Source organism: Martes martes, assembly GCF_963455335.1.
Source record: "Martes martes genome assembly, chromosome: 18".
NCBI classification, from domain to species: Eukaryota; Metazoa; Chordata; class Mammalia; order Carnivora; family Mustelidae; genus Martes; species Martes martes.
This window is the reverse complement of record NC_137906.1, coordinates 37,951,209-37,968,032: the sequence shown is the minus strand read 5'-3', so window position 1 is coordinate 37,968,032 and position 16,824 is coordinate 37,951,209. Positions and strand designations below refer to the sequence as shown.

The following is a 16,824-nucleotide window of genomic DNA, read 5'->3' as shown; positions in this document are numbered from 1 at the left end:
TGCTGAAAATTCTTTCGACCTTCTCCCTCAGTGTCTGACCACCCTACCTAAAATTTCACACCAACACACATAGACACGTATACCCCACACACACACTCCATATCCTCCTTTTTGCTTTGTTTCTCCTTAAAACTTAATGCAAAAGAAATTTTAGGGGCGCCTGGGTGGCTCAGGGGGTTGAAGCCGCTGCCTTCAGCTCAGGTCATGATCCCGGGGTCCTGGGATCGGGCCCCGCATCGGGCTCTCCGCTCCGCAGGGAGCCTGCTTCCTCCTCTCTCTCTGCCTGTCTCTCTGCCTACTTGTGATCTCTGTCTGTCAAATAAATAAATAAAATCTTTAAAAAAAAAAAGAAATTTTATATTTCACTTACTTTACTGTCTTACTACCCTATTAGAACAGAACACCACTGCTGCTCTCCCTTGCAGAGAGGCAGCCCTGCATGGCTGCTCAGATTGGTGTCTGAGAACTTTATTTCAGTGCACAATGACATGCCATGAGAGAAGGAATTTTTGTCTGTTTTGTTCACTGCTGTATCCCCAGCACCTAGAACTCTGCCCGGCACAAAATAAATTACTTGTTGAATGAATGAATGAACAAGCCAGGGGCTCCTGGACTGTTTCATATTCTTCAACTCGATTCTGCATTCTCCATTCGTACCACAGAAACTTCAAAGGTCTCACGCATTCTTGACTGCAAACTGTCTCCAGTGTCAACTCCAGAAACCTTGAAAGGCCATCTCCCATTCAGACAATCGAGCCTCTCACCCCTCAAGTTGTCTGCTTAATCTGGCTCTACTTCTTACCCAGTCCGTCCTGGTCCTGCTCCTGTATGCTGTCACTGTCAACACCCCGGCTAAGGCTGCCATCACTCCTGCCTGGGATTTACAGAAACAACTCTCTAATCTCCCATCTCATTCCCTTCCAACCTACATTCCCCAGAACTGAAAAAGTAAGCCTTCTAGATTTGCAAATTATATCACCTAAGCCTCCTGCCTAAAGCCCATCGGCGGCTCCCCCATTACGTCCAGAATCGAACACAAACTCCTTTCTGTGTGATCCACACCCTTCCTTGCCCTAATGGAGTACTGTACTTATAGCCCACAGGGAAACACAACCCTGAGCCTTGGCTCATGCTACACCCACTGTACCGAATGTTCTTTTCTCTACCTGGAGACCCACCACCAGGTCTCAAGATCCACCTCAGTATGTAGCCCCCATACAGGGTTCCTGACTCTCCCCACACACTACCACAGTTAGAACTGTAAGCCTGTTGAGGTCAGGAACTGTCGGCACTCCATGAGCTCATCCACGGCGAGGGGCGCATGGTAAGAACATGCTGAAGATTTCCAACGAGTGAGGAATAATGGAAGTCCAGCCTTCCACAAACTTTTCCAGATAAGTCACAGAGCAGGAGCTACTTTCCATGCTGCCAGGCTAGTTCTGGAGTGCCCAGCCTACTGGTACTCATATCTACAGAGTCCTCTACTGGATATTTTTAACCCCATTATCAGAAAAGGGGATGAGAGGTAAAGGCTAATGCCCAACATTGTAGAGAGAAAGTATCTCCACAAACCGCAAGACGGGCTAAAAGAAATCTTGGGTTTTTACTTACTTATTTTTTTAAAACAGGGGAGAATGCAAATGCAGTCCCCCACTACCCCCAATTATGAAGTCAAGTTTCCCACATTTGGGGAAATCGCAGGGGTCAGCACCTCTGGAGTACAACAGATAAGCCACACCCTGGGAAAACTACCTTCGTGATCATGGCATTCCAGGTAAGTATGAAAATTTTAAAAACATAACCTTAACCTCATGTATAAAAAGGGTTCTCTACAAACTGTGCTACCTTCTCAATTTAGTGGATTTGGACAATGACAGAACAGAACTGGGCAGTTTCAAACAGAGGCAGGAAGTTGTGTAGACATCTTATATTACCGGAGTCCTGTCCACAAAGGTTTTCAAAATGAGCTGAATAAAGCAAAAATCATGGTCTCAGAGAAACATTTAAAGGAGGGAATACCATATAAAAATATCACCCTTTTAGTTAAGCCTTCCACCTTTCCCTACCTCCCATCTAGCAAAACTTTCCCCTTCAATATAGAGCATACACAAATTTAAAGAAAAAGTTAATTTACCAAATGTACACTATTTGAAGTTTAAAAAAATCAATAGACCCCTTCTAGCATATTTTTTCACTGTCTTTGAGACCCTTGACTTGAATTGAAGTTGAAAATAAAATACCCATAAATTAACAAGAATGGGTACTGCAGAAGAGTCAAAGACTTGGCGACTTCCAGACCTACTTAATGATTACATCTGTTTTCATTCTTGATATTCAAGAAACACACTGTTCAGACTACCACTTACAGAACTGCTATCCTTGTCATAATGTCATACAGCACAGCTCCGTTCTCTGGAATCTGTCCCACAACCCCTGAGGACAAGGCCTGCAACACTCAGATCTTAAAGATACCAAAGTGTCAAGCAGGGATTACATCCGCCCCACACGCCACTGGCATCTGTAGACTCTGACGACTCTGAGAGCAAGAGTCACCCTCCTACAGGGAAAGACAATCGCCACAGCAGAACCTCTCAAGTGAACTGCAGGGTGTAGTTTCTGACCTCCTCCACGTATCTCTTAGAGCTCTCTAGACAGAGGGAAGCATCAGCAGTGTTCTACTTACATCCCTAATTCTTCAACTCCTAGCAAAACTAATAAAGAAAAGTCAGGAGAAGGATAAAGTGCTATGACCAAGTAGAAAGTAGATGACATGGGGAACTCTAATCACAAGCAGAGAAATAAAATACCAGTTGAGCATATAGGATGATGTCAAGCCTGACAACCTATTCAGGCCCCCACACTCAACCACTTACTGTCTCTGACTGAGACTATTACTGCTCTCATCTCCGACTTAAGCTGTTCCTTCCCCCGACAAACTCTTTCCTGGAGCTTTTCACTGTGTCATCATGCAACGCATGAGCACCACAAAACACAACAAGCTTTACAAATTTTGACTTTTAAGAATCAATATTATTTTCTCTACATACTTCCAAAATGTTCCCTTCCCAACCTAGAAGATTTTAGTAAAACATAAGGATTGTTTTTTTTTAAAAAGGGGTGGGATGGGGGTTAGGTATTTAGAATCCTTACTTTTGGTCCCCCTTACTTATACATCACTTCCCAGGCCTCAGAAATTTTTGTCCTTTGTGAAAATAAGAAAAATAAAAGAAGCCCAGTGAAGATATCAAGAACAGCAGTAAAAGCTTAAGACGGAGACAAGAGACCAGATACAAATCCAAGGGCTTGGGGATAGGGGGTCTAAACACTGCTCTGGGTAGATTTGTAAAATGCTACAGTCTATATGGTAAGAGAAATATCACAATAAAAATGAAAGTTGAAAGCTAAAAATGCATTTTTTAAAAAGAGACCTAGGAAAAGGCAGTATGTATTGAGGGTATATAATTCCATCTAATTCTCAAGAGTTCTGCAGGGCTAAAGCAACTTCCTTATTCCAGCAAAGTGAGGCCTCAAGATGAGAAAGGTTTTATTCTTCACAGTTCTGGAAAAAGGCATGGAGAAAAGTTTTGATGGGATTTAGAGGCAACTAAATGAAACACAAAGACAATCTGTTAAAGTACTTCAAAGTTCTGCCTGCTGACATGCTCTGACCACCGCCCCCCCCCCCATGCATTCATCAGACCTGCCACCAGAATTTCAGAAACAGTAACAGCTGACTGGCAGGATACGCATTTCCAAAGATCTCCTTCCTCCTAAAGATCTCATCTAGGTCAGCACTGTCACAGTGGGAACAGATCTGTGATATTTGACTCACCAGAGGCAAAGTCTCACCAGCCCTGAGATGCCCCCATGGTGAGGTGTCCTGAGACAACTGATCTGCCTCCAGATACTGACACTAGGAAAAGATTATTTGGGTTTTATTTTCCTCAACACAAACAGGACTGGGGAGGGAGATGACGAGGCAAAGAAACACACATACCTTTCAACTGGTCAGCAACAACGCTCTGGCCAAGGCGTTCAGTAACTTTCCCATCTTCCATTTCGTACCGATCATCTAGGTATTTTGCTGTGGCCTCGGAAATGTGAACCTTGCCTGCCACTCCCAGCTGCTCCATGAGATTGGCCAAGTTCACATCATTGGACCACACATCGAATTTGAACCTCCTCATGCCCAAGATGCCGCAGAGGACGGTCCCCGTGTGAACGCCGACGCGCATGTTCACCATCTCTTTCTTCTCCTGGCAGAACTGCTCGATCGCTCTGATCATGCCCAAGCCCATCTCAATGCAGCAGTAGGCATGGTCAGCCCGGGGCTCTGGACACCCCGCCACGCAATAGTAGCAGTCTCCCAGGGTACTGATTTTCTCACACTTGGTCTCTTCACACAACCGGTCGAAGCGACCGAACAGATCATTGAGGAGACCCACCAGGGCATGAGCAGACTTATTGGCACTCATCTTGGTGAAGCCCACGATATCTGCAAATAGAATACTGACTTCTTCGATCTGCTGCATTTTGAAAGGGCGAAATGCTATGGGGGCTTTCTGTATGGAAGACTTTTTCTTCCTGTTCTTGGGGCTGGAGGTGGCGTGCCTTTTGACAGAATTCTCGCTCTCCTCATCCCCCTGTTTCATGAGGTCATCAGCTATGATCCTGGGCATCACAGAATGAATCATCCTCTCTTTCAGGGCTTTTTCCACTTCCAGATCCTTTCCATGCATAATTGACTGTCCCACCTTGAGAAAGGTGCTCCTAGATCTCACCTGGGACATGATAAATAGATGGACCCCGATGGCGTGAATGCAGACGTGGAGCAGGGCTCGGCTCAGCAGCTCCCAGTGCGGCGCCCACACTCCAGGTGGGGGAAAGCAGTCTTTGTCTCGGAAATGATAGCCAAAGGTCTCAAAGAGAACAGAATAGACCACTCCCAAAAACAAGCTCAAGTACAAAGGTAAGTGCATGACGGTGTAGAGCAAAAAGAGCACTTCGATGCACATGGAAAAGCTCCCCACTTGAGATAAGCAAGTGTCTGTGGGCTTGGCTGCGAGGGTATGATTGGAGCTGTCAACACGTCCTGAGAGAGGCGTCAAAACCTGAAACTGGGCGGCCAGGGTCAGGGCGAACACCAGGAGGGTGAGAACCAGAGAGGTCCACACGTAATGCCGGGCATACAGCTTGGTGAAGGTAAACAGAAAAAAGCCCACACACACGACGAGGAAGCACAGAGCTGGGGCTACCATGACCATCAGTCTGGACCGCATGTGGACGCCAAAATAGATGCTCCACAGCAGGCAGGCGAAGCCGATGTAGAAGAGCGCATACCGGAAGCGGCGCTGGGTCTGCGGAAAGCAGCGCTCCATGCAAGCCTCCTCCAGGTTCACCGAGTCGAACTTGGGGTCCCACCACCGGCTGGAGGCCCTCTCGAACAGCTGGGGCAGCTTCTTCTGCCTGCGCAGGCGGCCTCCAGCGCCCACTCTCCGGGGGACGCCCCCCGAGTCCCCAGAGCTGCTACAGCTGGAGGAGATGCTGTACTTGCAGTGCTTGGGGTGGCTGTTGGAGGACAGCTGCTTGGGGTTGATTTTGACCCTCACGCTGTTGCTGTCTCCGCTGGAGTCACAACTCACCTCGGTGCTGTGGTGCGGCAGCAGCTGCTGGTGGGGCGGGGAAGCCATGTTGCCGAGCGCTCCGAACCTTCCGGGCCGGGGGCTCTGGTACCTGCCGGCGAAGACGACCGGAGTTACACGGGCACCGATTCCCACACAGGCGCACGCACCTGAAGGCCACGAGCTCCACCGGTGTGCTCGGCGGCGACCCGGGCGGTCCACTTGCGGAGGCACCACACGCTCCCGAAAGCTGCGGCTAGCGTCTAAGCCGGGCTTCCGCCGTCCCGCCCCGGGGCCGCCCGCAGCAGTCGGGACGGACCCGGCAGCCCCGCGCCGGCGAGGCGGCGGCGCCCCTACGGCCCCCCGCGCCGCCCGCCCCGCGCACTCGCCTGCTCCGGCCGCCGCGGCCGCGGGGGCAAGTCCAGCCGAGCCCTCTCACGCCGCCAGCCGCTCTCGCCCGCGCCGCTCTCCCGCCGGCGGCGGCGGGCCCCTCATGCCGCGCGGAGCGGCGCCTCCCCTGCGTCAAAGGCCGGCGGCCCCGCGGGAGGCTGCGCGCCGGCTGTGAGGAGCGGCAGCGAGGCCCCGGCGCCGGCGCGAGTCTGAGGAGCCCGCGACGCCGCGGTCGCCCCCGTCGGCGCGGCGCGTCTAGCGGGGCCTGCTCCCGGCCTCCGGGGCCGACCCAGCGGGGCGGGGATGCCCAGCGCCCCGGGAGACGCCGGGCGCCGAGCGCAGGGCGCGGCGGGCGCGGGCCCCTCAGCCGGCCGCCCTGCGCGGCGCTGCCGCAGAGCCCGCTCCCGCGACGCCGACCCGGGACGCCCGCCCGCCCACGCCCGGGACGGCCTCCCGAGCTAGCGACGCCGCCGCGGCCGCGGCCGCCGCCGTGCCTCCCGCTGCCGCTGCCTCATGTCGGAAGAGCCGCCGCCGCCGCCGCCGCCGCCGCCGCCACCATCTCCGGCCCCCTCCCCCTCCCGCTGTCACTGACAGACTCGCGCCCGCGCCGCCCCTCGCCCCGCCGCAGCGCGCACGCGCGGCCCGCGCACGCCGCCGCCGGGGCCCCGGGCACGCGCACGGTGCGCGCGCCGGGCCGGCGCGGCTGCAGGGCGGGGGCGGGGCGGGCGCGCTGCGGCTCCGCCCTCAGTCCTCCGCCCGCTGCCCCCGGGCGGTGCGGTGCTGGGGCGGCCAGCCGCAGGCACTGCGGGGCTGCGGGACGTGCGGGGGCTGAGGGGACTGCGGAGGCGACGGGGTTCTGCGAGACCCGTTTTCCTCCGGGCTCGGGTCCCCAGACCCGCTCGAGGAAAACGAGTGGCTCCTGCTAGTTAAGGAGCAGCCGGGGTGCGACGTTTAGGAAACGAAAATGTTCTCCTCTCCGTCAGCACACCTTTTTTAAATACATGCAAGTCTGCAACTATGCTGCATGTGCCCAAAGAGAGGCACCCCTTCCTCTCTAAGCAATGAGTACGTGCCCCGGGGGCACAAGCCCTTCCCTGAGTGCGGTCTTTCCAGTCACTGCAGTCCGAGCCTCAGCCTCTGGTGCCTGGGGCCCCCACAGGCTCTTCCAGCTGCAGAGATTTGCCTTTCCCGTGCCTGGGCCATCGGCCACAACTGCCTTCACCTTTCCACAAATGAACCTTTCACAGGAGTCTGCTCGCCATAGGGCCGTCCCACGGGAGCCTCCCTGAGCGTTGTCTGCAACCTGTCAATACAGTCCCGGACTCCCTTGTGCACCAAACCCGGCCCTTTCCCGCATACTTAGTACCTCCTGCCAGTTACAAGGGTCTCCTCCTTCCTCCCTTCACTTTCCAGGCCCAGCCATGGGGCCCACGCCAGGTTTCACAGGTGATTTAGAAAATAAAATAAAATGTGGACTCTCCCCATAGTGGAATACTATTTGGCCATAAAAAGGAATGAAGTACTGATCCATGAAGGAAGCAGAAAGAGGAAACCTGAAAACATGATACTAAGTGAAAAGGGGCCAGTCGGGAAAGACCACATACTGTATGATTTCATTTCCATGGACTGTCCAGAATAGGCAAACCCATAGACAGAAAGCAGACAGGTGATTGTCAGGGCCTGGGGGCGCTGCTTTTGGGAGTGATGGAACTAGATGGAGGTGGTGGGTACACAACACTGGGAATGTACTAAATGCCACTGAATTGTACCCTTTAAAATGGTTTAAAGTGGTACCTTGTATGTTATGTGTATTTTACCGTGATAAAGATAAAAGAAAAACAAAACAAGAGTAACACAACATCAGGACTGGTATTCCTGCCAAAAGTACATAACCTTGATCTAATCACCAGAAAACATCAGGCGAAGCCAAATTGAGAAATATTTCTTCCAAGTAATTGGCCAGTACTCATCAAAAGTGTCAAGGTCATGAAAGACAGAAAGTGAAGAACTGTCACAGATTGGACTACACGTAACATGGGATCCTGGTGTGCAAACTGGGACAGGAAAGAGCATTTGGGGGAATTCGAAGGGGTCTGCAGTTTAGTGAATAGTAGCCATGAATAGTAGCCTGTTGTCGGTGTAAATTTCCTGGATTCATCAATGGACTATGATTACATACAACATTGACATTCAGGGAAGCTTGCCACACAGTGAAGGAGAATGCTTTGGTATTTTTGCAACTTTAAGTCTAAAACTGTTTCCAAACAAAAAGTTAGAAAAAGTCATAAATAAAACCCTTACGGATCATCAGCTATATGCCGAACAATTCTGCTGTGTTCTGTTTTTTACAGACGAAGAAACCGACATGTACATTGCACACGCCAGTAAGAAAGATAATAATAGTAAACTTACACTGACTGAACCTTTGTCGTAAGTGCCAGAAACCACTGGATGCTTTCACTTGTGACCTATTCGGTCCTCACCGCAACCCTCTGAGGTACGTGTGATTGCCCCTATTTTAGAGATGTGAAACTGGGGACTGACCCGTGATGTGCCCAAATCCACACAAAGTCTAGGGACAGAGCTCAGATTCAAAACCAGGTCTGACCCGAGAAGCCACGGTGCTCTGAAGCCTCGGCACCACCCACTCTAACCCTCATGGCGGCCCCTCACGTACCCCAATGTCTCACACGCCAACCCACCAACCTGGGCCAGAAGCCCTTAGAGAAGCTGCTGACAATTTATATTCCCCCATTTAATGCAACCCTGCACTCCCCACTTGCTGGTTTCCTCCAATAATTGGAAAGATCTGTCTGTGCTTTTCCTCTCCTCCCCTAATCTTTCAGTCCACCCACCACTTGTGGTGACTTTGGCATTTGTAAATTAATTAGTTATGTCAGATTTTTAGACATGAGCATGATTTTAGATCATGCCGACCTCCCTCCTTCTCTCCCGTATGTCTCCTGGAAGCAGTTGGACAGCATTCCCTGTTGATGAAGGCTGTAACCCGCCAGGCCCTCCTCAATCTCCAGGTTAGGGTGGAAGTCATTCCATAAACCACTGGGATCGGGGATAATGTGTCCGGCACTGTGCATTAGGCCCTGGGTGTCCAGTGACACACCCTCTGTGTCTTCAAGGGGCTACTAGCTGGAAAAGATACTGGGGAAGGCGATGGGTTAAGAAAAGGCAATCACCGTATGTGAGGGAGAATGCCCCAAAAAGGTTAACTCCCGGGGTGCCTGGGTGGCTCAGAAGGTTAAGCCTCTGCTTTCAGCTCGGGTCATGATCCCAGGGTCCTGGGATTGAGCCCCGCATCGGGCCCTTTGCTCCACAGGGAGCCTGCTTCCCTTCCTCTCTCTCTGCTGCCTCTGCCTACTTGTGATCTCTGTCTGCCAAATAAATAAATAAATAAAATCTTAAAAAAAAAAAAAAAAAAAGGTTAACTCCTTTCTCCTAATGCCAAGACCTGGAAGGGAGTCGCTGGTAAGCCCTGGGTCCCTTCTCCTTAACCCTCCAAAATCATGGAGTTGCCTGATACTCAGCAGATACGGGACCGGTGCAACTGCTTTCTCCAACCATCCAACCAGATGGCTGCCAGATTTGTAAGGTTTTCTCTCCATCTGTGATGTGTGCAGAACTTCCACCCCAACACAGTGTGAATCAGATAGGGTCTGCACAAACTTCACCAAAGTTTTCAGCAAGTGTTACCAGCCTCATCACATCACCCTCTCCCTCCCCGACACACTAATTCACCTGACCTGTGAGGGCTTTGGCTCCAAAGCTATCCGAAGTCGCACAGGGTCACGACACGACCGGCTTCGAGATAACACAGCACATGGAGGGAGCTCTGGCCATTCTCTTCAAGCGGGTCCCTGAGGTCTCAGCAGTGCCCACGTTATTTCTGGCGGTCGGGTGGGCAATCATTGTGGAGAACCACCCACGGCAAGGGGGGGTTTCCTGCTCTCATCCAATCAAGCTGCAGTGAGCAAGCTTTGAGTCCTTCTTCTCTTGCCTGGTAAGGATGAGTCTGTAGGAACAGGCCCACATTCTTTTCCTCTCCATCCAGGAGCGGTCACTGGTCTCAGGCAGCTGCCTCCGCACTCGCAGAGAATCCAGTACTGAGGCAAAGTAAAAGAGGCTGATTAGGGAAGATCATCAAAATCCCTGGCAGGCTCTGCTACAACCCAGGAGTCTTTGATCTAGCCATTTATATAAATTCCAAATCCTGCCGTGCCTGGTGCACAGCTCGATAATGCCTATTGAATGAATGCATATGGGAATTATAAGAGATGAGATGTGTATGAAATAGTTAAGCTCTTGGTTGCTTCTAATAAGCAGAATAAGTAATATTCGATGTAATGCTTATGAGTGTATAGCTCTTTCCACCTACGTACATAGTAGAGGTTCTGGCTTGGCCCTAAAGCTAAAATATATGATGGGCATATTTATGACCCCGGGGCGGGGGGTATGCAGGGAGGACCAGTCCAGGAGCAATCACATTTTGAAGTAGGGAGGAGCTGGTTGGCTAAGACAGAGGGTGGGGATTCTGAGTAAAGCATGGTGACTTGTCTCTCAGATTTGCAACCTGGCCCAGCTCCTGCTGGACTGTTCCTCCCGTCCCATTCCGTAATAGGGAATCCATAATAGGGTCTTAGCAGATGTAATTACTGAAGATGACGTCATTCTGGATTCAGACGGGCCCTAAATCCAGTGTCTGAAGTCCTTCACGACAACAGAGGACACAAAGACATGCAGGGAGAAGAAACCCATGGGGAAGATGGAGGCAGGGATTGGAGAGATGTGCCCACAAGCCAGGGAATGCCAAGTGTTACCCAGAGGCACAGAAGCCGGAAGAGGCAGGGAGGACCCGCCCCCAGTGCTTTCAGAGGGAGTCCGGCCTTGGCTGACACCTTAATGTCTGACTTCTGGCCTCCGGAACTGTAAGCAAATACACTTCTATTGTCTGAAACCACCACATTTGTGGGCATTGTTGTGACAGCCCCAGGAAACTCCTACGAACTGTTTCATCACAAACCACAAGCAAGGGTACAATTAGCACTCCAGGTAACCCCTCTAACGGTGCAGACACGAAAGACGAAGGGCAGGGGGGGCTCTCTCTCTGCTTCCCAGCAGACTAGAGTAAACCTTCAGCATCTTGAGAGCTGCAGGAGACCCCAAGGGCACATAGGAGCGTGGAGGTCAGCCCTAACCAGTGCAGGCGAGAAAGAGGACAAATCGGGTAACCTCTAGAGACACCTGCAGAAATGGCTTACACAGCACTGTGCCCATTTTACAGACCAGGAGCATGAGCTGAGAGATTACCTTGCCCACAGCTGTGACGTCATCAAGCACCCCGTGGCTTCCCATGTTGTGATGAGAGCTCAGATGCCTTCTGACTCTCGATCCTAAGTATGAAATCTGTTTTCTCTCTGGAAGTTTCCCTGTAGTTCTGAAACTTCACCATGCTGGATCGTAGCACGGATCTGTGCTTATCCCTTGTGCCGGGCACTGGCTGGCCTCCTGCAATCGGAAGACTCATGTTCGTCATTTCTGGGAAATTTTATGAAGTTGTGTCTTTGATGATTTCTCTCTTCTGTCTTCCCTATTCTCTTTCTGCAACGCTTATTGTTGGAATGCTGGTCCTCCTGTCTGTTCCTCTTATCTTCTTATCTTTTCCATCTCTGTGACTTTCCTTTTTTCTCCCTTTGACTTTTTTTGTCAATGTTCTGGGAGATTTCCTTAGCTTTACCTTTTAATCTTTCATTGAGATTTTTCTTTCTACCCTTTTTTCCTTTTCTCTCCAAAAACTTTACACAATAATAATTCTACTGTCACGTTTTAATACCCAAGGGCTCTTCTGTCTTCTGAATTTTTTTAAAGATTTTTTTATTTGAGAGAAAGAGCGAGAACAGGAACATGGGGGTGGGGGGGGCATAGGGAGAGGGAGGAGCAGACTCTCTGCTGGGCAGGGAAGCCCCACGGGAAGCTTGATCCCATGACCTCAGGATCATGACTTGAGCCAAAGGCAGATGCTTAACCAACTGAGCCACCCAGGCACCCAGCCTTCTGAGTTTTGTTTTGTTTTTTTAATATTTTACTTATTTATATGCAAGAGAGAGACAGAGCAGAGCGCAAGTTGGGGAAGGGGCAGACGGAGAGGGAGGGGCACACTCCCCACTAAGCAGGGAGCCCGATGCGGGGTTTGATCCCAGGACCCTGGGATTATGACCTGAGCTGAAAGCAGACGTTTAACTGACGGATCTACCCAGATGTCCTGTCTTCCAAATTTTTAAAATTTCATCCTATTCTCATTTCACCAGTGGAATAACTTCTCATCTCTCTGAAGATACTGAAGATAGATTATTTATTTATTTATTTATTTATTTATTTAATTATTATTATTATTATTTTTGCATAGTCTCTACCTTTTCTCATCATTTAGGTCTTTTCCAAGTCAGAGGGTTTTCTTGCATGTCTGGTCAGCTTTGGCTGCCCATTCACAGTTCAGAGGAGTCACTAAAAAGCTGATTAGAAACTCAGCGCAGGTGATGCGACATGCCAATCACGGGCTTCCCCTTACACAGTGTTTCTCAGCCCGGCCACAGGCACAACCACTCGGGACGCTGTGGACACTAATGACATGACCCCATCCTCAGAAATTCTGATATGGGGGCACCTGGGTGGCTCAATCAGTTAAGACTCTGACTCTTGATTTCAGCTCAGGTCATGATCTGTGTCCTGGGATCGGGCAGGTAGTCTGCTCAAGGCGTCTCTCTCTCTCTCTGCTCCTCCCCTGCTTGTGCTATTTCTTTCTCTCTTTCTCTCTCTCAAATAAATAAATCTTAAAAAAAAAAAAAAAAGAAAGTATAATTCTGATGTGACCATTTGGGGACAGGAAAGGGTACAGGAGGGCATTTCAAATCTCCCCGGGTGATTCTTATGATCACTTACTGCTTTAGAAGGTTCTGGTCAGGTCATTTTGTAGGAGACCCCCTCCCATGTCAGTACTTCCAAGGGTTTCCTCTTGGATTTGGCAGATTTTCCAAAGAAGGCTCTTCCAGCCTGGCTGCCACTCATCTGAGAAGCAAAAACGGCTGGCACGCTGAGCATTCAGTATCTAAACCTTTGCTTAGCAAAACAGCATCTGGGACAGTTCTGATCCTGGTGGACTGTTGCTGGCTTTTACCCCAGAGCCCTCCTAGGACAGTCCCTTGCACGATGAACCCACAAACTATTAGCCATATCCATTGGCAGAACACCACAGACTTGTCAGGATGACGGGGGTATATTCCGGCACACGATCGTATCAAATTACCATTAACACTACTCAGGAAGAAAGTTTGTGAGCCTGACAAGTATTACCGCAATGCCAATAAATACAGTTTTTTCTCCAACATAGAAACATTCCAGGAGGAAGTACCTAGTAGCACCTACAATACTCAGTATCTGAGAAGCTCCGTTGAGTCCAGGCTGTATCCGATCAGCAGTGTTTGTCCGGATCTCTCTGCCGCTCCCATTTGTGCTTTATGTTTCAGTGCTTCACGCCGAGGTCCTCACACAAGTCATGGTAAAAACCCACCATGCCACAGTGCGCTGGGACTGTTAGCAAGAGACAAGCCTTTCCCATGGGCAATGAGCAGCAGAGCCTGTAGAAGACGCCACAGTAGGGACGCCTGGGTGTTGGATCAGTTGGTTAAGTAGTCGACTCTTGGTTTCAGCTCAGATCATGACCTGAGGTCACAGGCAGACCTCGGACAAGCAGGCGGTGGGGCCCATCACCCAAGAACTGGGGGATGGGGTCAGTGTGCGGGATCCTAGGACAGTGGGCGAGCACAGCCCAGGGTCAGGCAGGGCGGAATCAGCACTTCTGAGATTCAGGGAGATCAGGGAAAGAAAGTCCTAAAGAGTCAGAACAGCGTTGCCAGGACAGCCTAAAACTGCATTTCTGGGCTGCTTCAGTCCCTCGGGAAGATGGAGGTTGTAATCATCTCTGCCGCAGTCGGGCCACAGTGCCCTGCGAGGGCAGGGAGGAGGGTAGGGGGCTAACTTCATCAGACAACTCAGCCCAGGACGAGGCTTCCTCCTGGTTTTCCTTACCAGCTGAGGCAGTGGTCACGGTACCATCTGCAGGAGGGGCGGCCCCGCTGGTGCCCAGCCAGGGACAGTGGCCATGCAGGAGTGCCCAGCTGCCGAGACAGGGACACACAGGGAGCTGGCAGGTCTCCTTCCTTGCTGGCTCAAGGTGCAAGTCCGAGATGTGACCCGCGGCACACAATTCCAGACTTGAGTTATGGTCAGCACATCCACCGTCTGCCCCCAGCAAGCAGGGAAGGGGGACCAGACATGGATGAGGAGAGAAAACGCCCTGAAGACCTGTAAGTCCCAGGAGGGCTCCGGGAGGACCGGAGTGTCCAGGGGATTCTGGAGAACTGCGCTGTGCTGGGGTGGTTTGAGCAGGCCAGCTGCGCTGCAGGGCACAGGGGACAAGAGCCAAGTAAGCAGCATAGGCAGGGTGGGCCCCATGGAGAAGAGGCCCCGAAGCCTTTGGAAGAGCCGTGAGGCACAGTGTGGGTGCGTGGGCTGGCCTTGCCGGAGGGGCGTGCACAGAGCCCATCAGCAGACGCCCTTCCTCTCCCCGCAGTCGTATATGCTTACGAAGGTGGAACCAGGACTGTTGCAGAAAGTGCTGGAACTAAGAAGAAACCTACCTCCCATCCGGGACCGATGACATCACACACAAAAGGCAGACACATCCCTGCCTCACGGCACCGCAGCTCGCAGTCACGAGGCAGAAACACCTGAGGAGGTAGGGAAGGGGGCAGCGGGGGCTGCTGAGGCTCTGGCTGGGAATCTGGGTGCGGCCGCCCGACGCAGGGACTCGGAATGTGCCAGGCTGCAAACTGAATTCCTGGGGCATTTTTGAGGCTCAGGTGATTCTGAAGGTAGAGGCTGTCATGGAAAAACAGCAGACGCTGGGAGCCGGCCGCACCCGGGAGCCTGGCCCCCAGGCCGGTGCCAAACGCGTGTCCTGCCTCGTTCTAAAAGTGGACGTGGGTTCGTTAAGCCTGGAGCACGCAGGGCGGCTGAGCAGACCTCACCCGGCAGTTCACGTGAGGAAAAGGCCTGGGGACAAGGGTCAGTCGTTCAGTTCCAGCGGCTCCTCTTCTTTACCAACAGGCTCCCAGCTGGGAACCGAAGCTCTGTCTGCTCCTTCTAATGACTGGTCCCTGGGGCACCTGGCTGGCTCAGCCAGGACCGCACGCAATGCTTGACCTCCAGGTTGTGAGTTCAAGCCCCATGCTGGGTGTAGCGATTACTTAAAAAAAATTTTAAAACCTTAAAAAAATCTCTCATAGCTAGTTACTATTATATATTTGCACCCATTCTTCCAGTTGTGTAAATGCCAAGAAATGACAAGCACAGAGCAGAAGTCATTATGCTGGAAGCTTTAGGACATAAGGGTCAGTGTTCCATTCCCAGCAACGGGGAGGCCTGAGTGTGCCACCATCTCTGCCTGCTCTATGACACCTAAAAAGGAAAAAAAAAAATGTATTCTGACAAAATACATATGACATACACTTTACCCCTTTAACCATTTTTTAAAAGATTTTATTATTATTTACTTATTTGACGCACAGAGAAAGATCACAAGTAGGCAGAGAGAGGTGGGGGGGGGGAAGCAGGCTCCATGCTGAGCAGAGAGCCCGACATGGGACTCGATCCCAGGACCCTGAGATCACGACCCGAGCCGAAGGCAGAGGCCCAACCCACTGAGCCACCCAGGCATCCACCCCTTTAACCATTTTTAAACATAGAGTTCAGTGGCAGTAAGTACGAGTGTGTATTACCTGTTACATCCAGAACATTATATCTTCCCAAACTGAGCCTCTGTCCCCATTAAACACTCACTGCTCGCTTCCTCTCTGCCCCACCCCCCGGCCCCCGTGACCTCTATTCTACTCTCTGTCTCTATGAATCTGACCATTCTAGTGTCTTGGAGGAGACAAATCACACAATATTTGTCCTTCTGTGTCCGGCTCATTTCACTCAGCTTCATGTTCTCAAGGTCCATCGACGTTGTAGCAGGTGTCGGAATTTCATTCCTTTTTCAGGCTGAAGAAGATTCCACTGTATGTCCATACCACATTCATTCATCGATGGACATCTGGATCGTTTCCACCTTTTTGCTTTTGTGACTAACACTGCTACAAACATCAGAGGACAAGAGTCTGTTTCGAATCTCTGCTTTTCCTTGACTTAGTGGTCGTGATTTTTTTCCTAGAAATTTGTTCCTTTTTTTCTGCACATGAAAACCATTTTTCATAATCTTTTATTATTCTTGTCATCTCTGTGGCATTTATGGTTATGTCCCCTTCTAAAATCCTCATATTATGTGTGTCTTCTTTGTTCTAGATCATCTTAGCAGAGACTTACCTACTGCTACTCTTGCAAATAGCTAATCGCATTAGAATCAGATTCAGGTTTAGAGAAAGCCTCCGAATAACAGTTGCTTAACCCATTCGCACTGTGATACGTCCAAAAGGCTCAGTCTGGGGCCGGTCTGGCAACCCATGGCATTGGAGAACGAGGTTCCTTAGATCCTGTTGCTCTTTCCTACAAAGGAAAAGTCACTGTCCAATACCTGAAGGTCCCCCTTCCGTGGAGGATAGTGTCTGGAGCTCCAGACAGGAAGGTGGAGGAGGGAGAAGAAAGGCATGCACACAGCACATCTGCTCGTGTCAGAACAGTCGTACTGCCAAGTGACCTTGCAAAAGCGTTTTTTGAAGACCAGTTTCACTGGATATAAAATTCT

General features: G+C 50.9%; 1 protein-coding gene across 3 annotated transcripts in view; it reads right to left on the bottom strand.

The window, feature by feature from the left end:
• Positions 1-14,986, bottom strand: part of ADCY9 (adenylate cyclase 9) — a 124,223-nt gene extending 109,237 nt beyond the window's left edge. Inside the window, exons 1-3 of one of the 3 annotated variants that reach the window (XM_080830154.1) lie at positions 14,720-14,986; positions 9,770-10,129; positions 3,998-5,733 (exon numbers count right to left, since the gene is read on the bottom strand). In XM_080830154.1, the coding sequence (XP_080686280.1) occupies positions 3,998-5,690 (1,693 nt within the window). In that variant the 5' untranslated portion in view covers positions 5,691-5,733; positions 9,770-10,129; positions 14,720-14,986. Of the gene's footprint in view, positions 1-3,997; positions 5,734-6,010; positions 6,493-9,769; positions 10,130-11,333; positions 11,672-14,719 lie in introns of those variants that run through there. The other 2 variants (XM_080830155.1, XM_080830153.1) reach the window with 2 other exon arrangements.
• Positions 14,987-16,824: the final 1,838 nt, after the last annotated feature.